The 26,841-nt window shown below is 46.2% G+C and overlaps 2 protein-coding genes across 3 annotated transcripts; both read right to left on the reverse strand.

The window, feature by feature from the left end:
- Positions 1-142: 142 nt before the first annotated feature.
- Positions 143-14,689, reverse strand: P2RX2 (purinergic receptor P2X 2). Its single transcript, XM_048514570.1, has 12 exons — positions 14,293-14,689; positions 12,828-12,963; positions 10,804-10,875; positions 9,828-9,903; positions 9,512-9,596; positions 7,531-7,611; positions 7,060-7,198; positions 3,243-3,373; positions 2,328-2,418; positions 1,794-1,859; positions 1,625-1,702; positions 143-351 (listed from the first exon to the last, which is right to left on the reverse strand). The coding sequence occupies exons 1-12, from the start codon at positions 14,421-14,423 to the stop codon at positions 247-249; spliced, it is 1,191 nt and encodes a 396-aa protein (XP_048370527.1). The 5' UTR covers positions 14,424-14,689; the 3' UTR covers positions 143-246.
- A 3,359-nt stretch (positions 14,690-18,048) lies between these two features.
- On the reverse strand, positions 18,049-23,719 carry ISG15 (ISG15 ubiquitin like modifier). 2 transcript variants are annotated; one of them, XR_007246058.1, is made up of 3 exons: positions 23,595-23,719; positions 19,089-20,222; positions 18,049-18,682 (listed from the first exon to the last, which is right to left on the reverse strand). XR_007246058.1 is itself a non-coding variant. In XM_048514831.1 (2 exons), exons 1-2 carry the CDS (start codon positions 23,595-23,597, stop codon positions 19,701-19,703), a joined length of 525 nt encoding a protein of 174 aa, XP_048370788.1. In that variant the 5' UTR covers positions 23,598-23,719; the 3' UTR covers positions 18,993-19,700. The 2 variants fall into 2 exon arrangements, 1 of the variants encoding a protein (XP_048370788.1); XM_048514831.1 differs by lacking the exon at positions 18,049-18,682 and having other exon boundaries at positions 18,993-20,222.
- Between the last annotated feature and the right edge of the window lie 3,122 nt (positions 23,720-26,841).

Genomic DNA, 26,841 nt, shown 5'->3' on the forward strand with positions numbered 1-26,841 from the left:
AAAGCCAGGTCTATAGACAGATCCATTAAACTCTCATGCCTAAGCACCTTGTATGCTGCAAAAAAAAAACACACACAAATTTCACAAGCGTTGCTGTTTTAGTCCATTATAGTGAAGATGACAGAGACCTGTTGTACCATGAGGGCTAATAAATTTATTACAGCAGGAGCAGTTGCAGAAAAAAAAAATAAGTCCATCAGATGCACAAGCAGGCCTGGAAACTCAGGAGGAGGCCGGGTCCGTGGCTCAGAGGTGAATGGGAGCCTTGGAATCTGCAAGCGAGGAGTCCGGGGTACAGGAAGTGCTAGTGTTGAATTCTGTGGTCGGGGTCATCTTTGGACACTTGGACATCTGGCCAGAGGTGGAAGAAAGGAGGGGTAGTTAGTGATGTTGATGGATGGGGTCCCAGACTGGCAACAGGGGGAGTCAGTTCAGTGGGAAAGGAAGACCAGGTAAGCTAATACTGGCTTATACCTCCTGATCTTTCCATCCCTCAAGACCAAGGGTTGGTCTGCACCCATCCCAAAAAGAGTTGTTGGGCATTTTGTAGCAGATAAAACAGACTATTCCATGGAAGAGGACTACTGCAGAATGAAAAACAAAACCTTCCTGAAAAAATAAAAGTACCAGGTAGAGTCTGGTCTAAACTAAACCATTAGTGTGTGGGGGAGGAGGAATGAAATGATTAGCATGCTGAAATGGTGCCCTTCACACATACACACACACACATACAGAGTTAATTCTATTACCGCACTCTCTTTATCAGATCTAAAGTAGACTTTTCAAACTATTCTGGGTAACCTTGGGATTTCTTGCAAGGCCATCAGAGAGCCTATAATATTTGATAATTAGCGTTGCTAGCCTCCATCTGGTGCCTGGAGATCCGGGATCACAACTGATCTCCAGATGACAGAGATCAGTTGACTTTGAGAAAACGGCTACTTGGGAAAATGAACTTTATGGTAATCTAACCCATTGATGTCCCTCCCCAAGTCCCAATTTCCTCTGCTGAGGAAGGGACTTCAATGGGGTAGATTGCCATAAAGTCCATCTTCCAAAATCCCCAGGTATTTCCCAACCTGCAGCTGCCGATTCTACAGATAACTGTTGTGCTTTCTATTTTCTCTGTAATGTGCATCCATGGAATGCTTTTCCAACAGACGAGTCACTACAGGCCTCCAGACAAAAATATGTTCTGTCCGCACACACACACACAGACGCTGCCCAGATCCAATATCATATGAAAACAAATTTCATGACGGGCCCACTTATGTGTGTCCAGAGTGACAAGCATGCCAGCTCCCTTCCCTTTCAGTGGCTCTGCTTCCAGGAAAGTTCAGGTAGAGCAGCAGAGACCCACAATGGCCTGGACGGTGCCCCGTGAGAGCTGTGTATGTACCCTAGACTCTTCTGCTATGAAGTGGGGTTCAATGGTCAACATTTTGATGAGTAAAACGGTTCCCTGTTTGAAAGCCACTGCATGCAGAGCACAGTGATGCTCTTGTACAGCTCTTGGGATCTTTGCAGAAGAATGTCTGGGGTGGGGTGTTTGTTTAGGCCCCAAGGCGGGAAATGTAAAATATCTTGAGTCGGATTTTCCGGCATGCGAACAGCAGCTCAGTACCTGGTCAAACTTCCGAGCACTATAAACCTCATTCTTGTTCATGAAGGTCAATAAAATCCAGTCACAGAGGAAGGAGCCCTAGAGAGGAGGTACAAAAGGTATAAATCAGCTCCCGGAAGGAAAAACCTCCATCCCAGCACAAAGGAACAGCAGGGGCACCAATACTCACCACCCCTACTGATGTCAGGGCCGTGGCCAAGTTAATGATGGTGGGGATAAGACTGAACTTGCCTGCCTGGTGAAAAGAGCAAGAGATCCCCATCAGCATCTGCAGTGTGAACCCTGAGGCAACTGTTATCCCTGCAACCAGGAAACCCTTGGAGTGTGGCACAGTCTCATATAGGGTTACCTGTTCCAGATTGGAAATACCGGGAGATTGGGGGGACGGAAGCTCAGGGCGGTGGGGTTTGGGGGGGGGAGGGATTTCAATAGGATATAAGGCCATCGAGTCCACCTTCCAAAGCAGCTATTTTCTCCAGGTGGATTGATCTTTGTTGCCTGCAAAGCACTTGTAACTCTAGGGCCATGGTGGCAAACCTATGACACTTCAGATTGGCCATGCTGGCAGGGGCTGATGGGAATTGTAGTCCATGAACATCTGGAGTGCCATAGGTTCGCCACCACTGCCCTAGGCTCATCTCTTTCCATAGCTGTGAAAATGGCAAGCGGGTAGGGGGATAGGAAAGGCCCACACGTCACTCACTTGGCCATGCACAATCACATCAATGCGGATCCCATAGGCCTTGATCAAGGTGCGAGTGCTTTTCCCGCTGCACTGGTAGTACTTGGCAAACCTGGATGCCGGAAGTGGGGTGAGAGATTAGGGCCGAGGTGGATTGAAACAATTTCATTATTGGCACCAAACTCCCTCCCCTGCACAGTCCTCTGTTCATCTCCAGCAGACAATAAGAAAATATTAAAATTTTCCACCCCCATAGATACCTTAGAATTTAAGAAATGACAGACCAAGGAAGACTGCTAACTGGAGAGCGGACTGGGGAGCTTTTGTGGAGCTTTGTTGAGTATTAGAGCTATGATGTTTTTCTTCAGCCTTCAGCCTGTTAAGGGACCAACATCTACCCTTTGGTGTTAGATGTTTGATTATTTGCAGCTGAAGGCAGCCATTATGCTATTTTCTTTACAGAAAGATCAAAAGTGCAACCCAATATCTGACTGAGAAGACACCCATTATGTGACATTCTGCTTAGGATGCAGGTGGAGGCCCTTGAGACCATGACCCAAAATCTCCCCCTTCCCTTTTTAAACATCCAGCCTAATGATGAATTCTGGACCAATAAAAGTCCACTCAGTGTTTTGTGTTACTCAGACTGATCTTAAATGAAAGGCATTCCATATATTCGGTTTTTGAACCAATAGAACTACCTGGAACTTCCCCCGCTACAGAGAGCCAGTAGAATTTCTTGCTTTTAGAGGAGGCTGCCAACTGCATCTTTGCCTAAGTCTCAATCAAGAGGCACACACAGAACAGGGACTCACTCAGTGTGTATAATCTCATAAACACACCAACAATAAGACATAGATAATGATGCTGCAACATTATTTTTCCCTGGGGCAACCAAATGTCTTGAGCAGACCCTGCCAGGGAGAGTACTGTTACCTGTAATTGTAGCCGGAGGAAGCCTGGGCCCACTTGGGGTCAAGCCGACGGAAGGAGTATCGGGGATTACATGCTGAGTCAGGCAAGTCCAGGTTACAGTTCCAGTTGATGATAACTCCAATCACACCACCCTAGGAAAAGAAGGTGGGTGAAGGATCAACCACAGCAATGCCTGTGCCTCGCGGGGCAATGTGTTTTAGCATTCTAACCAAAGAAGAGCCAGCACAATCATTAATAGAACCATTAATGACCCACCAAGAATATGTTGGAATATTCATTTTCTCATCAACATTTCAGAAAGAAACACTTTTGGATTCGTGAAACATCTATGAGCAAATGTCTATTGCCTCATGATGGTCCTGGGACTTGGAGCAGGAAGCAGAGCCCAAGGCACAGGAAGAACATGTGGTGAATAAGAAATGAATTAAGAACTGACCAGAAGGTAGCTGTAGTTATCCTTTGCAGCAGAGCACAGGACTTCCTGTAATATTTAGTGCACATACAGTCCCACAGGAGGGCAAATAATGGCCCCCTTCTGCTTTTGGTTCAGCTGAAGTCCCTTTGCTGTTTGTACCATAGGTCCATTCTGAACTGGGTCCCGTAGAGCTTAGGGAAATAAGTCCCCCACTGCTGCAGCCTGGCTGCAAGGCAGGTGAGAGGTCAGAAGAGCCCTGACCCAATTTGTAGATAAGCTTCTTATGAAATTCTGACAGGCTTCCCCTTTCCTAAGTTTTTGGTAGAAACTGCCAACATTTTATAAACTCTTCCTCAGCCATGAGGACTGCAGACTTCCTTTGCTTAAACATACACTTAATGAGTCTTTGTTAACCATAACTGACTCCATGATTATTGTTAAGTGTGAGTTCCCTGATCCTTTCTGTAGAGCCACTGACAATTGCAAGACCAGTTACTAGATAAACTGGGCCAAGTCAAGCCACATTGGAGCCTCAGCTGAGAAACTCAAATGGAACTCCTGTTTGTTAGCACAACCCTACACAAGCCCTGCAGGACCCACAGAACACAGGCCATGATAGAAAATGGAGGTTTGCATTATGAACTGTGGAAAACTGAGGTCTGCCTTAGTCCTGGTGTGGCAGGCTAGTAGAAGCAGCTGACATGCCCAGGACTGTTACATGTGAGGACTGGGATCTTAGTCAACTTGATGCTGCTTTGGAATCCACATCACTTAAGCAGAGCAATTGTCCCCTTATAATCCTGCCTCTACCTGCCAATTTGAAAACAAAACTATTGTTCTAAGGGTGAGTTGCCAGTGCATATGCACTACGTCTCACTCCTCCTCTCCTCCAAAGATCTTGCAAAGACTTCTCACATATAGGTAGGAAGAAAGCATCTGAACCTCACTGGGTTAAGTAATAGCCTAGAGCCCATAAGAACTCATCCCGAAGCCCCTTGACCTCTTCTGTCAATTACAAAGCTTGGAGCTGCCGGTATGGCTGAGAGACTGACTTTACTGAAGCAACTGATAATATACTCAATCCTGAGGGAGCTATTAGGGCTGATTGATGTGAAAAGAAAGGCAATTAAAGGCCAGCCAGCTACCCGGAATTGGCAAATGCAACTGCCTCGGCTGGCAGAGGCCCTGGCTTGGAAGGTGTATTGAATGGAGTTGAGTTGAGACAGCTGCAACAGGAGTGGGCTATTCTGAAGGGGAGGGGGCAGCAACCTCACACCAATCTGCAAAGCTTTAGACTAGGGGTTTTCAAACTATGGCCCCCCCAGATGTTCATAAACTACAATTCCCATCAGCCCTGCCACTTGGCCTTGATGGCAGGGGCTGATGGGAATTGTAGTCCATGAACATCTGGAGGGCCATAGTTTGAAGACCCCTGCTTTAGACAAAGCTTCTAAATATGGGGAGGCAGAGACCTGGATAGCTTTAAAAAGGGCTTGGACAGATTTATGGAGGAGAAGTCGATCTATGGCTACCAATCTTGATCCTCCTTGATCTGAGATTGCAAATGCCTTAGCAGACCAGGTGCTTGGGAGCAGCAGCAACAGAAGGCCATTGCTTTTACATCCTGCACGTGAGCTCCCAAAGGCACCTGGTGGGCCACTGCGAATAGCAGAGTGCTGGACTAGATGGACTCTGGTCTGATCCAACAGGCTAGTTCTTATGTTCTTACGTTCTTATCTGGGGTGGATCCTGCTAGTGGCACATGAACAATCTTCAGCACTGTATTGTCGAAGGCTTTCACAGCCAGACTCAACTGGTTGTTGTGGGACACAGTGTGTAACACACTTCTCTCTGTGATACACCTCTGAAGATGCCAGCTGCAGATGCAGGTGAAATGTTAGGAACAAGATCTACCAGACCACGGCCACACAGCCCGGAAAACCCACCACAACCAATTTTCACCATCATTTGTTTATTGTTATTCCAGCCTTCCTGGAAGGAGCTCAGAAAAGTGAATATGACTCCCTCCTCTATTTCCATTACAACAACCCCGCGAGGTTAGTTAGCCGTGAAACAGTGACAGTGGCTGGTCCAAGGTCATTCAGTTGCCTGGGAGGTAGACAAGTGGGCTTATAAATACTTTCAATTACGTTAGGTCATTTCTGTCCCCTGCAGGTCTCCAAAAACTGAAATCTATGAAGAATGGAAGTGAGAATAAGACAAAACAAAACTCTGGTGGCTCAAAAGGACAAGCTGGAAATAGCATTTGCACACACAATAAATTTTTCCTTGGAAAATTTGGATAGGTTTTGTGAAGAAACTGATGCTAATTAAGCAGAGAAAGTGTCTTCTCGTTATGTGTTGCTGTTCTCACAAAACAGGTAACAATGAAGTGACTGCTGCAGCTGCCCTCAGTGCTGATTATATGTACAAGTGTTTATAGTAGTTCTACCTCTCCTTCAACTAGCTGCAACACGTGGGACCCTGGCCCCTTCCGCACATGCAGAATAATGCAGAATCAATCCACTTTTACAATTGTTTGAGAGTCGATTTTGCTATTCCACACAGTAAAATCCAGCTTCCAAGTGCATTGAAAGTGGACTGAAAGTGCTTTGCTCTGCATGTGCGGAAGAGACTCCAGCTACGTCTCATGATGCCATCATAGATCAGCTGACTACATGGCTACAATTCACTAGTTCCAGGAATTTCATGTTTACTGAGTATTCAGCTCTAGATTTTGTTTTGTATTGCCAAAATGAAGCCCAGAATATGTCAAAGGGGAGAAGCATCTGTGTGTATATGAAGGGCCATCAAGTTGCAACCAACATGGCAACCCAGTATGGTTTTCAAGGCAAGAGACTAACAAAGATGGTTTGCCATCACCTGCCTCTGCACAGCAACTCTGGTCTTCCTTGGTGGTCTCCCATCCAAGATGGCACTAACCAGGACTGACCTTGCTTAGGTTCTGAAATCTGACAAGATCAGGCTAGCCTAGGCCATCCAGGTCAGGATGGGAAATTATGTATTGGAGTTAAAAAGAGGCATCTCTTATGAAAGAAGAGGCATCTCCCAGACTCTTTTGCAAGCAATGTGCTGCAAGGATTTAAAGGAACAGATCCTACAAACGTGTCCTCTGGCTAAGGGGGCATGTTACATATCCCCCAGAAGGAATGGTGAAGCTTGATTGCTATTGTTGCTGGAAAAATAGAGGAACCAGTTCTGATATCCAGAAGTATACTGCCTCCGCAAGTGGAAGTACCACGGTATACTTACCCTTCTGCATAAACGTGTTTAATTTTTATCTTAAACTGCCTAAATTAGCAGTCACCTTTGTGATAGTGCAAGTGAGTTTAGTCAAAAGGCTTGACCAGAAAGAGGGCAACTCCAATCAGCAATGGATACCGTTTCAGCCAACTCGGTGAAGTTCTCTCCTGCCTGCTCCACGATGAAGCCCAACTTGAAGATGGGGCAGTAAAGGTCTGTGGTCTCATTGAAGTTGCAGTTCCTCAGGTAGCCATCTTTGTTTTCCTTGATGTTCCCTCTTGGGGGAGACAGAGCAAGGATTAGAAAGGCCAATACTGATCTGAAGGGCCCATTCACACAAACATTTACAAGAAATTGATTAAAGGAAGCCAGGTTTCCACTCCATAGTCACACAACGCATGGTGCAAGTTCACACGAACCTACACACACAAGCCTTTATTGGCATACATCCACTCCATAGTCAATTTGTAAATATTTGTCCAAGTCACCACTCACCTCTAGTTTTCAGACCAGCTTCCTTCACATTAGTATGACCAGTAACCTTGACCAGGTACCCTACCCCTACACCTCTCCCACAGGGAACAGTACGAGATACTTGGAAGTTCTTACTTGGAAAAACGAAAGCGAGGGAAATGAATGTTATTCTTGATGAGGATGGTGAACTCTGGTGCCATCTTCCCCAGCTCCTCACTAGCAAACAAAAATAGCACATATTAAGTAAGAAACAGAGCTGGAAAGGGCCACACAGACTTCCTTCCCAGTAATGAAAGCTCAGCTCCTTGATGCTCTTAGGAATATCTGCAAAATCTGGCCCTCCATATGCTTGGATGGGACCAGGAGAAAGATCCCAAGAGATGCTAAAGCTGCATTCAGATGTCACTCCAGGTCACAGAGCTGGAGCTGCAAAGGGGCATAAGAAAACTCCTATTGCAGTTGACTCTCACAGGGAGCACCCAGACCAGATTTCCGAGCAGACCCCAGTTAGTTTCAGTCACTTGTTTTGGTTGCATCAATTAACTTCGGATTTAATTTACTGAGGTTATCTGCATTTAACCTAAGCAACTAGCTCTCACTGGGCAAATTGACATTCCAAATGACTGTCTCCCCTAGGCAGGATCCCTTCCATCAACACCATCAGCACCCCTTCATACTAAATCACAGACACTAAGCCTCTCAGAAAGCCCCAACAAAATGAACAGGAGTTTCACGAAAGCTTGGTAATCAAGTTAAGCGAAAGAAAGGAGCCCAAATATACAGACGAGGGTGGCTGTCTTCTAAACACACATCTGCCCCAGTCATGTCTAAAGTGGGTGGGCTGCAATTCAAAGCACCAAAGGGGCATCCACCCCATCAGTCTCTCTGCCAAAATCTTTTTCTCCTCTATGTGTTCACCTCTGGTATTAGAGACCAATGGAGGGTAGGGAGAATGTCTATGAGACCCCATTGGTGTTCTCAGTGGACATAAGTGGATGAAAGAACAGGGTGGCAGAGGAATGGTATTTTGATAAGGGCCCAGCTAACTGCAATACAATATTATCAAAATATATATTTAATTACTGTAGACATTATACAAAATAAAAATGACTAGTTAAAACATTTCTACTTCATAAATCCTTATCCATTGCACACCTGATGAGACAGAAACATTTCCCCCCTCATTCAAATATAAAGATTTCCTTTTATATTATATAAATAGAAAATAATTATTTATAACTGCAATTATTTTCCTCCTTTTTTGTTTATTAAATTCTCAGAAATGAACTCCTGGTGTGGATATGTACATTGACTGCTGAATATGTGTCTGGAATGTTATGTCATTGACCACTGAGAAAGGCTTTAAGATCTGAAATATGTATAGTTCTGCAGTTCATTTGATATATTCACCAACTGTAATAACACCTGTGTTGTTATTTGTGATATTTATGCGGAATATGTAATGATCTAATTTCCAGAATCTATGTTTTTAACTAGTCATTTATTTTGTATAATGTGTACATGAAGTAAATACACATTTTGATAATATTGTATTGTATTTATTTATTGTGTCATCCTGTTGCCCAAGCAGATTTTTGAAATTAAAACCTGTCTGCTGGAGGTAACTGTCTACTCACCACAAGGCAACCAAGACTCTTAACATTCTTTACAAGTCCCGTCTACCTCCAGTGGAAGAGGCTTCTCAATGCACTTCTCACTGACAGAGCAACTCAGAATCAAGAAGAAGAGAAGAGTTTGGATTTATACCCCCCTTTCTCTCCTGTAGGAGACTCAAAGGGGCTGACAATCTCTTTCCCTTCCCCCCTCACAACAAACACCCAGTGAGGTGGGTGGGACTGAGAGAGTTCCAAAAAGCTGTGACTAATCCAAGGTCACCCAGCTGGCGTGTGTTGGAGTGCACAGGCTAATCTAGTTCCCCAGATAAGCCTCCACAGCTCAAGTGACAGAGCAGGGAATCAAACCCGATTCCTCCAGATTAGAATGCACCTGCTCTTAACCAATATGCCACTGCTGCTCTTCCAACCAAGTATCCATTGGAAAGGAACTTCTGCTCCCATTTAGTCCACCCAGAATTCCCTGCTGTGCCTCTAATTACCTGGCAGCTGCTCCATTCTCCACTGGGCACCAGGCCATTATCTCACAGGTCTTATTGGCAGGGACGCAGCGACCCGTCTTCGCTCCTACAAGGAAGGAAAGGCCAGTGCGCAGATGGAAGCCGACTATCTCACAGCCTCCTCTTAGTCCAGAAGGCATTATTGTACCCTTCCTGCAAACAGGACTCAGAAGGGAATGTGACATCCTCAAATCCACCTAGTAAATCTGTAGAAGAGGCATGAAGGATATCCCAGCCAGCCCATTCCTCTTAGCTGCTACATTACAGCAGATCTTGAAGTGATCATACAGTTACTCACCATTCCCCAGCATGTCCATCTCACCCATGACACAGTCACTGTCAGAGCGGCACATGGCATTGCGCACCTTCGTGCTCTATAGAGGGCAGGCAAGAGAGCATAGTAAGAAGACGGCTAAAAACTTGTGTTTCAGGGGCAGGAAAAGGCATCCCACCGTGGCCTCTGGGTTACACATCAGCTCTTGTTACAAAATCTGTGGTGGCTTCAATAAGAACGTTCAAGTCTGACTATTTTCTTTCTCTGGTAGACAAACTGGGCTCTTGCTCAACTCCCATTCATTTCAAAGGGACCCGTGCAGGCAAAACGTCATGTTCATGGTGGATTGTACCCAGAGGTGGGATCCAACCAGTTCTCACCACTTCTCTAGAAGTGGTTACTATTTTTTTCTGAGTGCCGAGAAGGGGTTACTAAAGCAACCTCCCTGCCCAATAGGCTGGAGGTGCATGTGTGCGGCGGCGCCACTGTTTGAATCCCACCACCATCGGAACTTGTTATTCAAATTTTTGGATCCCACCACTGATTGTATCCTTTGTGAATAATACAGCTAATACAGACATAGTTCTTTTGAAATGACTAAAAGAAGCTACTCTTCTCCACCTAAATTATATTGAATTCAAACAATTACACGCTGTAACCAAATCACTTTGATGCAGTCGGAGGAGAGGTGAGTTCTTAAAAGGACCCCCTTCTCCCCCTTTCAAAAGTAATCAACAGAAAATTGACACAGTATGCACACTATTAAATTGAAACATTAAAGAGCAGCAGGGGGGAAGTTTGAACAATGAATGAAGAAGCCAGATTAGTAAATACATCCTACAAAGAAAAATGTGATAATGTTGTCCAGAGAAATTTTAGGACAGTTAGTGCATTTCCAAGGAGGCACTAACTTTCAGACAACAGGACCACAGGAAGTAGAAAACCAAAGACAGGAAATGGGACAAGGTGTGGTCTTCAGATCTGGCTTTGGCTCTCCTACCTCAGGGCAGGTCTTCTGAGTCTGTGAAGGGGTGACTTGGACACGGGTGATGATACTGAATACGCTTCCTCCCTGCAGAGAAGATAGCGGGTAAGAGAAGACACCTAACCAACCTTTCTGTGTGTGTGAGTTGGCCACTTCATGGGTGGCTGTCATGCCACTGATTCAATTGACCCAGCTCAACTATTCTGTATACTAGTGAGGGTGAACCTGTGGCATGCATATCAAAAGTGACACACCTTGATGTTTTGGGTGACACACCAGCATTCACCAATACCTGACAACATCTATTCTCCCTATTTGAGTTTGAGTCATTTTTGTAAGTATTGGATGTTTCTTTATAGCATAAGCAAGCCTTTATTGGCATAGACAGCAGTACAACAATAATAAAAACAGATTAAAAAGCATATACAATACAGGATATACATGTTAGGACGAAGGAGATCTACTGGCATTTAGTAATTTCCAGGAGAAAGTCTGCCACTATCATACAGAGAGAAGGATCAGGGTTGTCCAACAAGTAGTGTAATCTAATTAAATCGGGAAGATCGGGTAAATGTAAAGGAGTGAGATTCACATACTTGGATCTGATTTCCTTGAATCTGAGACAGTGAAGTAATTGGTGGACCAGAGATTCAACTGAGCCATCGTTACATGGGCACAATCTTTTAGCCTTTTCTTGCTTATTAAATCTGCCATGTAACAAGGCAGAAGGCATAACAATTAAACCTGGCGAGCATTATGGCTCCTTTGAACAGGGTTTATTAAGCAATACAGGTAGTATGCCAAGTGGCCCCGTTCATGTTTCTTTATATAATACATAGCACCACATATGATTGGACTGCATTTTTATTTTTTTAAAAAAAATGAATATATAAAGAACCTTTTCTCTTTTGTTTAGAGGGGAGGGGTGACACACCGGCAGAGTCAAGTTAGACCTTTTTCCAAATTGTTGACACACCAAGCCCAGGAAGCTCACCATCACTGCCATCTACTGATCTTAACAATGGACACATCCTACAGTGAGGCTAAGTCACTCCTGAATGCCACCATTAGATCCTGCCAAAATGCTCTGCCCCCTAACCCACCAGGGTGGGCTCAGGTTCCATTGCTTCCTCTCTCTTGGGGGATGGAGAAAGGGAGAAGGAGGAAACATAAAGCTTACTTGTCATATCAGTTCAAGAATATACAGACTGTTTAAATGGGACTCTCTCGCTACAAAGAGTCCCTCGCCAAGTGAAGCAGTCATTTTCTCACCTGTTCTATCATTGCAACCTCCTGCTGAGGAGGTTGTCTGCCATCCCCTTTTTTGTGCCATCTAGGGTCTATCATTACTTTGATGGACACTGCAAATTTCATGTTGATTTCAATGGTCTATTGCCCTCATGCTAGACTGGCAGCATCAAAAAAAATTGTACAGAAAGAAAGCTCTTCCAATTGCTCTGAACTGCTGGCTCGAAGAGCTGGAGGACTTGCTGTTGGGTGGGCTGGGGAATGCATGGAGGAGCAAAAAAAACTGATGAAAGTGAAATACATGCAGAATCCCTTCTCTTTTTCTGTGAAGGGAGAAGTAAAGTTGCACTTTAACTGGTTTCAGAAATCATAGGGATTCTCTGATCTGAGGAGTGGTGAGTTCAGAAGAGGGCAAAATATGTGCATTACAGAGAATCCAATCCAAAGGGAACATATGCTTAATGCAAAGGAGGCCACAAGTTCATAAATGGCCCCAGATTCTAATTCCCATTTGCCATTAAACTTCCTGAGAGATCTTAGACAAGCCATTTCATCTCAGCCTAGCCTACATCACAGGGTTGTTCTGAGAATACGTGGAGGAAGAGAGAACCAGATTTGCAAGACACCCCAACCCATCAATGGCTCTGCAGAGCATCCGGAAGGATCCTTTCCTAACTTTGCCCAGAATCTGTTAGATCACTTTGAAGGGTCTGCTCAGGGGCTCAACCACTGGCCATAGGCTTATGGGTGGATCTTCCCTGGCTGTAGGAGTGCTCTCATGTTCTCCTCACCTCTGGTGGCTTCACATACTCCTCCACATCCCACACCTTATGTTTTGATCGGGTGACTCCCTTCACCTTGGTGATGACTGAGCTCTCAGGGCCCGACTCACTCTCTTGGTAACCTTTCTGGATGATGAACACATACCTGTGATAAATGAGAATTGTTTTAAAAAATGAGTTGTCAAATACTTTTCCCTTTCATGTCAGGCTTGTAGGGAGACTAGATGTAATTGGTTGCAGCTAGCCAATGGAGAAGGCTCTCTGTACATGCTCCAACTCTGACCCAATTAACCTCTCAGCCTCAAAGGGGTGGGGGGATCCCTACCAAGCCACAAAACGGGAGCATTGTAATAGAGTTCAAAACTAACTTCTAAAATACACTATGGGGTTTAACAATATGGAACCTCCTGCTAAAATCAAGTCATTGGATTCATCTACCGTGGAGAGTTACTGGACCACAGAAGAATAGAGAATTGGTTCAATTTGTGCAAGATCAGTCAGTAGGACAGAAAAGTCTATTTAATATTCTTGTGTCTTCTGCTAGCATCACATAGTCAGGAAAAGCAACTCCAGGAGATTGTCCAAACTGAACAGAATGCAAATTATATGAATGGCCCATTTCACACCTTCAAAAGTGAAGCACTGGAACTGAATATAAGTTGATATGCAAGAGTCTGGATCAAATGAAGCTGTATGAAATGTCAGGGTGATAGGGATGAGAAGACTGAACCAGGTCATCGGTCTACACCACCGACTCTGCCGGCTGCTCTCAAACATCTTAAGCAGGTACCTCCCAAAGCCAGCTTCCGGAGATCTTTTACTAGGAGATAACCAGAACTAAACTTGGGATTTTCTGGGAGTGGCTTCATCTCCTCAGGTATAAATCATGCTGACAGATATTGAACTGACAAATGGCAGCTGTATATCTTTTGGCTTGCTGTCATACTGAGAATCAGACTTCACAACTTGGCGCAGTTCAGGTGCGGGCATTTGCAATTGTAAGTATTTCAGCATTTTGTAAGGCAGACGTGTTACAGCAATATGCTTTTGGTTGGTATTTTAACTTTAACAATGAAAAATTGGCAGTTATAGAGGATAAATCATTAGAGGCCACTCCATACCGCAGATTTCTTATTTATATAAAAACAAGTCTACCTAAATTAAAACACATAATTTAAATGGAGGTTCCTTGTGGGCAGGGACTTTGCTCTTTTACTTAAGTGACTTTGAACAGCACATGTTTCATTCACACAAGTTAAGCCCAAATTCACACACACAAATGCCCAAATTCACACACACATGTTTCATTCACACAAATTAAGCCCAAATTCACACACATAAATATGTCCATGCATTCTGTCTTCCATTGATGAATACTAATTACTTCCCCCTCCCCTTAGGGGTAATTCCAGACCCACATAGTCCAGACCCACGGCTTGCTTCTGCCCATTAAGGATTTCAGGGGAACACTCACCAAATAAAATAGACCAGGATAAGTAACTGGACCAGTCTGTAGATCACTCCCAGCTGCCGATTTTTCACAATAATCACCTTGGAGGTCTCATAATTCCAGAATTCCCAGAAGAAATCCCAGCAGCCCATCATGGGTCCTTCCCCAGTCTAGGGGATGGGGCAAGGGAAGTCCAGGCAGATGCACACACCCCTCTTGGGATCTTCTGTCCAAAGGCACAGCCAGGGTCTTCTTGCTCCTTCTTTCCCTGCCCTACAGCTATGGCATGACCTCCTCACTGGGCACTTTGCATTTTAGCAAGAGCATACCCATGCTTTATTTCCCCATTCTGTTCATCCCAAGGAAACCTTCCTCAGCAGATCTGCAGAAGCACCTCCCAGGCTTTCCTCCTTGCAATGAGCAAGCCACCTTTGCTCGAAAGCTGGGAGGCTGGAGGATTCCTTTACAGCCAGACAATAGCTGCCCATCCCTGTGGCAGGGGTGCCCCCTGTGGCCAGAGCTTGTCAGTGTATCTCCACCAAACAAATACACACCATTTGTCTCCAACCCTTTACTAAATTGCCCCCCCCCCACACACACACACACATCATCTTAGGTCAACACCAGCACCTCCTTTGGGTACCAAGAACTGGCACAACCATAGACAGGGTGGCACACAGAGGTAACCCATCAACACTTTTTAAAAATAGGTGGGTGGATCAAATTTGCCTCATCCTCAGGACTGGATTTTTTTTCTCCTCATCACAGTTAGGAAGGAGTTTCTTGCCCAGGCCAAATTGTTTGGGAATCAGGCGATCTCCCCAACAGCACAGCACCAGTAGGAGACTCAGGGCTCATCATTACCAGTGTCCTGTTTCAAACAGGCACTAAGGAGGTGCTTCCAGGAAACTCACAAGCAGCACTTGAAGACAGCAACTAATCCCTGATACTGCAAAGTAGACTGCCTCTGAATATGGAAGTTCCACCTATGATGCCAATGCAGAGGTATAGCAAGGGGGGAAAGCGCCCAGTGCACTGATGCGTCCTCTGCCCTGTCCCGCCCTGGAACGCCCCCATCCCGCCACACCATGCCCCCACAGGGGCACGCACCTGGTGCATCGCACCCCCCCCATCCCTTGGAGCTACACCTCTGTACCAATGATACTGACAGGTCTATACATCCTTTTTGAGTTGCAAACAAGGGTTGACCACGCAGAAGTGCAGTCGCTGCAGCTGTTTTGTGGTTAAGAGCTGTGACCGCAGTAGGTTTATTCCAAGTGATGTCAAGCATCTCTACCACTTCCACATGTAGCACACAGACAATACATTTTGTATAAGTGCCACTCTGTACACACCTAAGATATCTACATTCGGGGTGCTGCCATATTTTTAAAGATGAAGCCCTTTTTTGCATCTTTATTTCATATATAGCCTCTTCACAAACCTTCCCAAAGCAGCTCACAGAGTAAACAATAAATAAAAATCATAAAGGCAACAAGCACAACGTTATGTACATTGAAACAAGACATTAAGCCAACATTCAGCAGTCTTAAATACTGTCTGCTAGAAGTAGACCCTAAATATCACCTTTAAAAGGGGGGGGGGGACCTACAGTTAACAGTCTCGGTAAAGAGAAGCGTTGTGGGCCAAAGGGTCAGTAGAGCAGGTATTTCTGAGCTGAAGTCCCACCACTGTGGCTGCCAGGGGCCTCCTTTCTTCAGATGGGAACACAGAGCTGGAAAGAGGGTCTTAACTGGCAGGTGGGGCAGCAGGGACAAGGACCAGCACTTCTGAGTTGTGTCTAAAAAACATGGACTACCCAGTGGAGATATTTCAGCACAAGCGTGACACCATCTCTGTAACCAGCCCCTGACAACAGTCTGGCCACAGCATTTTGAATCAAATGAAGTTTCCAAACAGCCTTCACAGTGGCATTCCATTCAAGGAGCGAACACTTGTATACACTCAGAGCGATGTAGTGCCCGCTCCTTGTCCAGGCATGTCGAATTGCTCACTCCAACAGTCTACCCTCTGACGCTGCCATCTTCTTCAGGGGAATTGATTTCTGAAGTCTGGAGAGCAGCTGTGGTTCCGAGAGATCTCCACAACACACCTGCAAGCGGGCAGCCGGAGGGAACCCTAGGGATTTGGGGATAAGCTGTAGGAATAAGAGCAGCCGGAAGATCCTACCTCTTCCTCTCACCTTTTATTTAGTAAAATATTCATGCCCCGTCTTTCTTTTTGGTTTAAGGTGGCTGACACCCCCCCCCCCAAAAAAAGTTATAAAATAACATTACAAATTAAAACCAAACAATTAAAGAAAACCCTTGAACCTCTCACTGCCAACCCAAAAGATGCCTGTTGTTTACACTCCATCAAAGGCAATTGGGCAAGCCTTGCGGTGCCTCTTGAACATTTCCAGTGAGGGGGATTCTCTCAGCTTCTCCTGTGCATGCACACCACAGAGCAGGAACCCTGATGGAAAAGCCCCCCTCCCCCCACCCCCAGTTCTGGTCAATGCCAAGCAAGTGGGAGAACAGCCAGCAGGGGGCAGTCTCCCCATTTTATGCACAGGCATGCATTTGAAAATATACTGCGGCTGTTATGAATGGGCTTGAGTTCACAGCGGAGAAGTGTAACCCCCTAGTTCAATGATGGTGAACCTTTTCGAGACCGAGTGCCCAAATTGCAACCCAAAACCCACTTATTTATCGCAAAGTGCCAACACGGCAACTTAACCTGAATACTGAGGTTTTCATTTAGAAAAAACGGTTGGCTCCAAGGCACGCGTTACTCAGGAGTAAGCTTAGTGAAGCAACTGTGCAATGCTTCCAATGGGTGAATCACGATCCTAGGAGGGTTTACTCAGAAGCAAGTCCCATTGCCAGCCACCACGCTTACTCCCAGGTAAAGGATCATGCCCAGGCCAGCCTAGATGTGTGTGTGGGGGTGATTTTCCACCACCCCCCACATGATGAACTCTGCGCAAGTGCCCACAGAGAGGGCTGTGAGTGCCACCTCTGGCACCCGTGCCATAGGTTCGCCACCACTGCCCTAGTTGTATTTTATGGCTTCCTTTATAGCCTAGGCGGCTCTGAGGCCCAAGTGTAAGGCTAATCACAGAGAACTTTAAATTTTGAAAAAATTAAGAAAAAGCTTTTCTTGTCACTAGCTGTACATGTTGGGTACTACCCTCTCACAGAATTTCAAATTGTCTTGCAGGAGAAAGGAAAGGAGTCCTGCCACAGGAAAGCGAGCACTCCTACTGCAGCTGATGGTAACACAGGTTGTCAGGGTTATGCAAAGGCTGCAGTATGTGGAACAGGCTACAATATTGGGCTTCCTGTTTTGTTTTGAAAGTAAGTTCCTGGTCCTCATAATTATGGCACCTGGATGGAAGCCAGAGGAATTGCCAGATGAAATTTCCTGTGATCAAAGAGGCCAGGGATTTGGCAGCTGCCCTTGCCTCTCCTACGGACTATCAAACAATAATCTTTTAAAGTAAAAAAAAAAGGAGAGAGAATGCACTGTGCAAAAGCAAGAAAACTGGAAACTGCATTCTGGTTGCAGAGTTTAGGGTTTTTTGTGAGGAATTTGAGCAAACACATGAAAAAAATTATTTAGGATATAGTCTTCAGAACGCAGCCAATAGCAGCAACCTTTCAAACTATCCAACAATCTCATGACCCATAAAATGACTCAATGGGATTGAGTGATGAGACTGCAAACCGGTAGAAATCTCAAAAATATGTGTGAACAGAAAGGGTGCCAGACACTGTCTTTTTGTGAAGGTTTTCTTTTTATTAGTACAATACTGATAAAAGTACTTTGAACAGAACATAGAAATAGACCCAGCAGTATTGGAGAAACATCAACAGAGTTAATAATATTGAAGCATTTAAATAGGACTAAACAGGGAGTATGAAGACATTTAAACACTTGGTTTGCAAGAGAAAAATTCAGAACTAAGCCCCTCCTCTTGGTTTTTGAGGAGGTTTCTCCTAGGCAGTGGTCTGCAAACTGTGGAAAAGGTCCAAAGTCTGGGAGGACACCTGGGAGGACACAAAGTTGCAGGAACAGACAGGGTCCTGAGGCAGATATGCTCTTCCATCAGTCAAGTTCTAGCTTGCTGAGTGGCCCCAGTTTGCATATGATTGGGCAGCAGTCACTCTTTGGAAAGGAGAAAAGGGTGAAGGGTAAGCTGGTACCAGCTGGTACAGAGATAACAGAAAGAAAGAAGCTGAAATAGTACTGCTCATCTTCTGCTTCAGGTCCCACAAGAGAGACAATACTGGCAAGAAGTTTAACAGCCCAATCCAGATGTGGGGGGAGGGATCCACAGTGCCAGGGAAGGCACAACGAAAGCCTCCAGGAGGTTTTTGGATGGCTCAGAAAGGAGGAAAATCCATAAACCCTCCTGCCACCGATATCAGGAGGGTCCGATATCAGGCTCCTCCGGAATACAACACAAGCAGGTAATGGGGACATGGCCCGCCCACCCTAGTGGAGGGAGAGGGAAGGGAGGGAGTGGGAGGGGTGGCATGCAAGGGAGGGGAGGGAGGGGGTCCGGCATCTGGACATGGCCCACCCAGCCTAGCAGAGGGAGGGGGAGGGGAGGGAGCAAAGGGTGGCATGCAAGGGAAGGGGAGGGAGAGAGGGGTGGCATGCAAGGAAGGGGAGGGAGGGGTCCAGCATCTGGACATAGCCCACCCACCCTAGCAGAGGGAAGGGGAGGTGAGGGAACGAAGGGTGGCATGCAAGGGAAGGGGAGGGAGGGGAGGGAGGGGTGGCATGCAAGGGAGGGGAGGGGATCCATAAACCCTCCTGCCACCCACACAACCCCATAGAGCAAACAAGTTTATACCACACTTCCCAGTGATGTAAGTCTGTGGCCAGGGAGGGGGATGTTCCCGGGCTTGAAGCCCAGTGAAAGCTGGCAAAAGCCTGCTCCATCCCTGAGAACGCCCCCCGTCCCGTCCCCTGCTGTACCAGTGTGCTCTCCCATACTGGTATAGCCTCCCAGCAATGAGCTCTTCCAGGTTTGGGTGCCACAGAGCTCTATGCACCACCTTCCAGCATCTTTGCTCTCTCTGTTGGCTTGGGTGCCACTTACACAGGCAGGGTGGGCAAACATACTACTCCTACAGCCTGTTCGCCACCCCCTCCCATCTGGATTGGGCTGTCTGTCAATTTCAGCCCTAGAAGGAAAGAAAATGTTTCTGAGATGCCTCCAAGCGTGTGGCTTTAAGAGAAGGTTAGAGAGCCCCTGACCGTCTTCTCATGCCAGGGTTGGAATAGTTACTCCCTGTTCACAGATATTTGCATGCAACTGTAGGCTGCATGTGCGCGATAGGATACTGGAATCTACAGGCATCACTTCTGCAATAAATGACAATACTGGGTGCCCCCCCTCCTAAGCATTAAGAAGATTTTTAAAAATCAGAAAAACACAGAGCTAAGCTCAGGAGGGATACTTGGCCAATGCAGCCACCCCGCAGACGCATGTTCAAGAAGATGGTGCCGTGCGGGGCAATGTTGTAATCTGACAGTTGATTGTCATTTTCCAAAGGCCTCCCATCATAAGTCAGCCAGAACTGTTCTGCCCGGATGTTCTCTTGTCGCTGAACCCGGACTTTGAAGTCAGCCACCTTCTCCGAAGGAAGAACCTGGTACGGGCTGGTTCTGCCTCTGTCATTCCTCACGAAGATGGTAATGGCCTCTTCATTTTTTACCACCAACATGATGGTATCTCCAGATTTCAGCCCAAACTGAGACAGCTGGGCCTTATCCTGCAGGTCGATATGACCGTTGTCCTGGCATGCCAGTTTCTGCTGATACGGTGGCACCCCTGATTTCTGGGCAATTTTTATTTTGAGATCCCAGATGGTTTCACTTGGGTGGATGCTCAGGGAATACATCTGTCCTGTCAGCAGCTTCACATTCAAAGACAAGGCCTAAGGGAAAGCAAAAGCAAAACACATCTTAGGATAGGAAAATTTGGAGAGCTAATAAGAGGTTGACATACAACATCATGCTCTAGCAATTCAGATGAGACACAACCCCTACTGTCGAAGGCTTTCACGGCTGGATTCAACTTTGTGGTGGGTTTTCCGAGCTGTGTGGCTGTGGTCTGGTGGATATTGTTCCTAACGTTTTGCCTGCATCTGTGGCTGGCATCTTCCGAGGTGTATCACAGAGGGAAGTCTGTTACACACTGTAACAGTATGTTATACAGTGTGTAACAGACTTTCCTCTGTGATACACCTTTGAAGATGCCAGCCACAGATGCAGATTAAATGTTAGGAACAAGATCCACCAGACCACAGCCACACAGCCTGGAAAACCCACCACAACCAACCACCCCTACTGTCTATGCTATGGAATAGCTTCAATTCAGAGCAATTAGTGTGACTTTTATTTCATTGGGAAGGGTTCTGCCTCCTTCTGCAAGCATGGTGACAGCAACAATCCAATATGCCCAGTTTTAGGATATCTATATTACCAACTGATACTGGGTTATGTGCCCCTAATCATGGAAACTGTAGTTTGACGAGGGTGCCAAAAATCCTTACTCAACATGCAACAGTGGCTAGGATTCCCTGAAGGTCTAACCAATACAGCCTACATTGCAGATATTCTGAAGAAGTCCTTGTGACACTGACACGTTTTTTGAGGATGGCAGGACTGTATAAGCACTTTAAAGATGCTTTTAGAAGTGCCCCTGCATCTGAATCACTGCAGCCTGTGGCTCTCCAGATGTTCATGGACTACAATTCCCATCATGATGGGCTGGGACACACAGGTTTTTGGCATTTTAATTTACTTCTTTCTCCCTTAAAGCCAGAAAGGTCTTATTGTTTTCTTTGCATGTTTGCAGTCGCACCTCACAAATAACAGGGCAGGAATTCCTTATAAGTAAGTTCCCCAGCCAGCTAAATCTGAAACTGGGGCATTGTCATGAAGACTTTAAAATGTGAAGTATTAATTTACAGCGATCGCATATAATTCAGTTTGCTTTTATCTGAACGGGCCAGGTGGCCTTCAGTTCTCAGAGGCAAAAGTGCGTGAAAACATTTGATGCGCATGCAGGAGGACAAGTCCAGACTTGCCCTGGCTTGCATCTCAAACCAGGGAACCTTTCCCAAATCAGGTCCTGCTGCTGCATCATTCGAGAAGATAGTTTCAGAGGGTAGTCAGGCTGGTCTGCAGTAGAACAACTAGATTCAAGTCCAGTAGAACTTTAGTGAACAGAATGATTTTGGTGACAGAAGCTTCCAAGCTTCCTTTGTTAGTTACATTTGACAAATGGGTATCTGATGCAGGGAGCTTTCATTCTTGAAAGCAGGTGACTGGCAGCGTTTTTCCTATTAACTCAGTACACCTGTTAACATTTGGGGTGTTTTAGTGGATTTCATTCCAACTGTCAAACTGGAGCAGCTAGGCACACGCCTAACATGGGCCCCTTCCGCACATGCAAAATAATGTGTTTTCAAACCACTTTCACAACTGTTTGCAAGTGGATTTTGCTATTCCGCACAGCTTTAAAGAGCACTGAAAGCAGTTTGAAAGTGCATTATTCTGCATGTGTGGAATGAGCTATGGTTTCCCAAATGATCCCCTAGGGCCGTGATGGCGAACCTTTGGCACTCCAGATGTTATGGACTACAATTCCCATCAGCCCCTTCCAGCATGGCCAATTGGCCATGCTGGAAGGGGCTGATGGGAATTGTAGTCCATAACATCTGGAGTGCCAAAGGTTTGCCACCACGGCCCTAGGGGCTAGGCCTCAAGGACATTACAGACACTTACAATTAGATCTCTTTGCCTATTTAACTGGTCAGAGGAAGCTTAGGAAGCAAATGGTCTATATCTATATAGTCAGTTTCACACTACTAAGGTGGGCTAAGGGGATCACCTCCCCAAATGAAATTGTCTCAAGCGTAGTGTCAAGCCCCAGATCTGCAGATCAATATACAACTCTAAATTTCAAATCAGTAGCCTTGATTGACAGACACCGGTATGGCCCAAGAAGTCAGTGCTAAAGAACTGACTTGGGTACAATCTTTTATTCCCAAGTTTTGCCCCTCCCCCCTTTCACACCCCACATCAAAGGCAAAGTAAAGCAAGACAGGAATGTTTCAGTTGTTAGGTCTCAAGGCCGGCATAAAGAGATAGCGCCAGAGGCCAGCACTGGGGTGCACTTCAGTTTGGTACAAGTTGCAATTCAAAGGAATGTGGGAAATCCTAAGTGGGAAAGAACCAAAAGGCTCATTAACATAACAGAGCACAGGGTCCGTTTGATGTCCGGAAGACCCTTCCTGATCCGTAGGTGCTCCACTTTCCTCTGACAGCAGCAGGTTGGGAAATTTGGAGAGCACGGATTTTAAAATCCCATGTGTTTGTTTGTTTGTTTTTTGAATGAGTGAAGTGCTTTTTAAGATAAGGTTTTGCCTGTGATTCCAACTGTGAGCAGGTCTTGCCTGCTGTTTAAGTAGCTGCAATATGGTCTGGGTCCCTACCTTGTGTCTGATTAAACACAATCACATCTGAGTTGTGGGTTCATCTCAGTTTCTACATGTACTGTGCCAAATTAGGACCTGGACCATATTGCCCATGGAAAAGGAGATTCCCCCTCACCCACCCACCCCCACTCCCATTTTCCCTAATCTGAAACACTTGACTTTTCCCCAATAGTGCCCTGGGGCTGTTTCAGGCTGGAAAAGTGGCACAGAGAGGAAGGCTGCAGCCAATTTTCAGTGTGCACTGTGGTCCTGACCTTAATTCAGGAGAACCCACAATTCACCCATGATTGTTACATCTGACACAGGTTAGGGACAAGGTGTAAAGTGCTGTCCCCCATCACAAGAAGTGTGAGCACCTCTGTAAAGAGCAAAAGGGTGTGGAAGACTAGGGGGGGGTCAAGGGCTCTCCAGGACCCCCACCGTCCACAAAGAGCCGTCCCACTGGGAGAGAGCAGCTCTGTGATCCAGCGCAGCAGCAATGCACTCATACCAAGAGGAATTTGAAATACTGCCCTCTCCCTCCCCCTTTTTAACGTTTGATATTTACAGATCAAGAACAGCTCGCCCCCTTTCATGCCTCGAAAGATCCTGTAACAGGAGTGAACTCTTGATGGTGTAAAGAACAAGTCGTTTCCCGCCCCCGCTATCCACTTTGCAACTAGCCTTCAAACTCGCGCTTTTAATAGAGATTTGATGGGCAAAGATCGCCTCCTGCGCCACCACCATCGCTCTGCGCAAAGGGATTTCCGCCAGGACAGGAGCAACCCCCACCCCACCCCCTGCGAGATGCCCCTGCCGTCTTACCATCTTGAGGGGCGAGGAGGCGAGGCTGGTTGTCTGCAGTCGCCCAAGGAACAGCCGTCTGGCTTGGGTCCTGCGCGCCGCTGCCTTTTATACCCGCGCGGTTTTCCAGATGTTTCCAGCAGGAGGAGCCTCCGATGAAACAGCGCGGCAAGTCTGCTTTGGAACTACCGCCCCCCCTCCCGGTTTCAGTTTCCTTTTCTTCAGCCCAGAAACAGAAACTGAAGGGGGGGGGGGGGACCGAGCAGGAATCTGACGCAATTCCACCCCCACCCCCGTGGGCCATTTGTCCGTCCGCGTTTTTAGGAGGATAGATTTCTTCCTTCTTCACCCCCGTTCACCATGTTCTCTGCACACCTGCCTATTTTTCCCTCTACATATCAACACAGCAAATAAATAATAAATGCCCTCCAGCACAGCAGAACAGCCTGGGATGAGAACTGCTGCCAGGGCTTCCAAGGGATTTTTTTCTTTGGGAGAAATCAGGGTATGTCAGCAACCAAGCCAGGAAGGTGCCAATTCCTGCATTATCTTTTACCAGATATGCAGACACTGACCATTAAGGCGATTTGGATGTTAAGAACCTTGTGACAGCATAGGCATTGAATGTTTTATGTTGAATGAATTGGATTTTTCCCCAGAAGACAGTACACCTCTTGAGACATCTTATCAAGCCTGTGTTACCGCTGACCCGGTAACATAAAGTGATTTCTAGGAGTGATTTCAAGTGATTTCAGCTCATGACAGCAAGGCAAGGAGGAAAGGTGCAGGAGACCAGAGTTTCTTCAAAAGCAGGGAGGTTCTTTATTGGCAAGTGATTTCTTGGCACAGCTCAGCAAAAAGGAACCCTCCACGGCTGTGCATCAGCCCCTTTTATACATTTCCCCAGTAACCCAAAAAGGAGGTGTGGGGCAGTCCCACCCACTGGCGTAATGCCCATTGGGCAAGGTGGCCAACTGCCCAGGGCATCACCTTGTGGGGGGCATCAAAATGCTGGGTTCGTTTTGGGGTATTTTTAGTGGCTTTCCATTTGTGGCCTGCAGGGGGCGCAGTTTTTAGGCTAGCGGCACCAAAATTTCAGCATATCATCGGGAGACGGTCCTTATGCTACCCCCCAAGTTTGGTGAGGTTCGGTTTAGGGATTCCAACGTTAGGGACATTGTTTCCAATGGGAGCTAATAGGAGATGGGGGCTACAGTTTTGAGGGTCCATAACTTTGGCCCCCCTGAACCAAACTGCACCAAACTTGGGGGGTATCATTAGGGCAGTCTCCTAATGAGACCCTGAAAGTTTTGAGACTGTGCCTTCAGAAATGTGCCCCCACAGCCTGCAACCCCCATTGACAGCAATGCAGAAAACTCAATGAAGAACAAAGATTCTTGGGCAAATTTCTAGGATGTTCCTGTAGGGGGTGCATTTTTGGATGTATCTGCACCAAAATTTCAGGGTATCATCTGGAGATGATGGCACCCCCCAAGTTTGGTGCAGTTTGGTTCAGGGGGCCCAAAGTTATGGACCATCAAAGGGTAGCCCCCATCTCCTTAGCAAAGAATGGGGGATGGGGCACCCCCTTTGAGGGTCCATAACTTTGGACCCCCTAAACCAAATTGCACCAAACTTTGGGGGTACCATAAGGACAGTTTCCAGATGATACCCTGAAATTTTGGTGCCAATACATCCAAAAAATGCGCCCCCTGCAGGAACATCCCAGAAATTTGCCCAAGAATCTTTGTTCTGCATTGAGTTTTCTGTATTGTGGACGGTCCATGGGGGTTGCAGGCTGGGGGGGGGGGATTTCTGAAGGCACAGTCTCAAAACTTTCAGGGTCTCATCACGAGACTGCCCTGATGATACCCCCCAGGTTTGGTGCAGGGGGGCCAAAGTTATGGACCCTCAAAACTGTAGCCCCCATCTCCTATTAGCTCCCATTGGAAACAATGGGGGATGGGGCACCCCCCCTTGGGAGTCCATAACTTTGGACTCCTTGAACCAAACCTCACCAAACATGGGGAGTAGCATAAGGACAGTCTCCTGATGATATCCTGAAATTATAGTGCTGATATGTCTAAAAAGGCACCCCCTGCAGGCACCAATGTCCTGGTGCAAAAAAAAATTGGTCGTGGTGGAGTGGCCGCCCATTGTGGGGGGGGGCATCCAACTCAGGTTTTGCCCAGGGCTACAGTTTGCCCAGGGCTGCCTCGTTACGCCCCTGGTCCCACCCCCATAGTGCAAAACCCAGGAAGGGGGCGGTCTCCTTCCATCTAATACAGAGAAAATATCCTAGAACGCCAAAGGGAGAAAACAATCCCTTTGCACATGCTGATGAGATCAAATCCCAGCAGAAAAGCTTGCACCTTCTTGCCTGGATCCTGAAAGTAAAGATGTGAACAGTCCAATGAGCTTCTGGATCCTGAGAGTAAAACTTCAAACAGTCCAATAGCAAAACAGGGTGACATCCTTTGTTAGTCAAAAGGCCCTTTTGTTGGTGAAGATGGGATTACCTGGGTGTTGGTCCAAACTGAATTCCAGGACTAACTTCCTTGTCCCTTAATATCAACCTTTCTGGCCACTGCTTTGGCCATCAGACACAAATCTCAAAAATAACATTTCTAAACTTAAACATTAGGGAAACCTTAAAGGATAAACACATGTACTTATACTTATGGGCAAGACTTTACAGATACTTATTGGCATGGCTTTCTTAACTCTAATAATAACAAAACCTTAAACTAACTGAAGAACCTAACTAAACTAACATCCTAAACTGCAGGCACATCATAAATTCAACTTAAAAGGGGCTTTTATTACATCCTAGAAAGGCATAAACAAGAGGGAAACTGTATAGCATTGGCACAAACATACATATGTGTTCTCTGTGAACCTTATGGAGGCTTCTGAACCACACAAGTCTCTGCGTCCGGGCATGGAGCCATTGTAGCCAGGCAACCTGACTTCAGGAAAATATTTTGTTTATTTTCCTGGCGGTAACACCTGCAAATCACTGCTTCCAATTGCCTCAGCAGGGAGTCCCCTCCCACCACCACACATCTTCTCTGAGGTTTTGCAGGGGCCATTCCATGGGCTGAACCTTCAGTCACTTGCACACTCTCCAAGGACTAGTTGCATTGCTCCTGTGCCTGTTCCTTATCCTCACTGACAAGGGAGAGAAATTCAAATATATTCTGTAGCTTCAAACTCACAGAATGCTTCCTGGTACCTCTACTTCAATGTGTCACATGCCTCCAATTGC

Source organism: Sphaerodactylus townsendi, linkage group LG13 (assembly GCF_021028975.2).
Source record: "Sphaerodactylus townsendi isolate TG3544 linkage group LG13, MPM_Stown_v2.3, whole genome shotgun sequence".
Classification (NCBI taxonomy): domain Eukaryota; kingdom Metazoa; phylum Chordata; class Lepidosauria; order Squamata; family Sphaerodactylidae; genus Sphaerodactylus; species Sphaerodactylus townsendi.

Excerpts from the sequence above, each read along its gene's own strand:
- P2RX2 (XM_048514570.1), bottom strand. The coding sequence starts at position 14,423 with ATGATGGGCTGCTGGGATTTCTTCTGGGAATTCTGGAATTATGAGACC. Across the intron at positions 12,964-14,292 it reads ATCCTGGTCTATTTTATTTG|GTATGTGTTCATCATCCAGA; the intron begins GTGAGTGTTCCC and ends CATTTATCACAG. Across the intron at positions 352-1,624 it reads GTGCTCGGAAGTTTGACCAG|ATGTCCAAGTGTCCAAAGAT; the intron begins GTACTGAGCTGC and ends ACCTCTGGCCAG.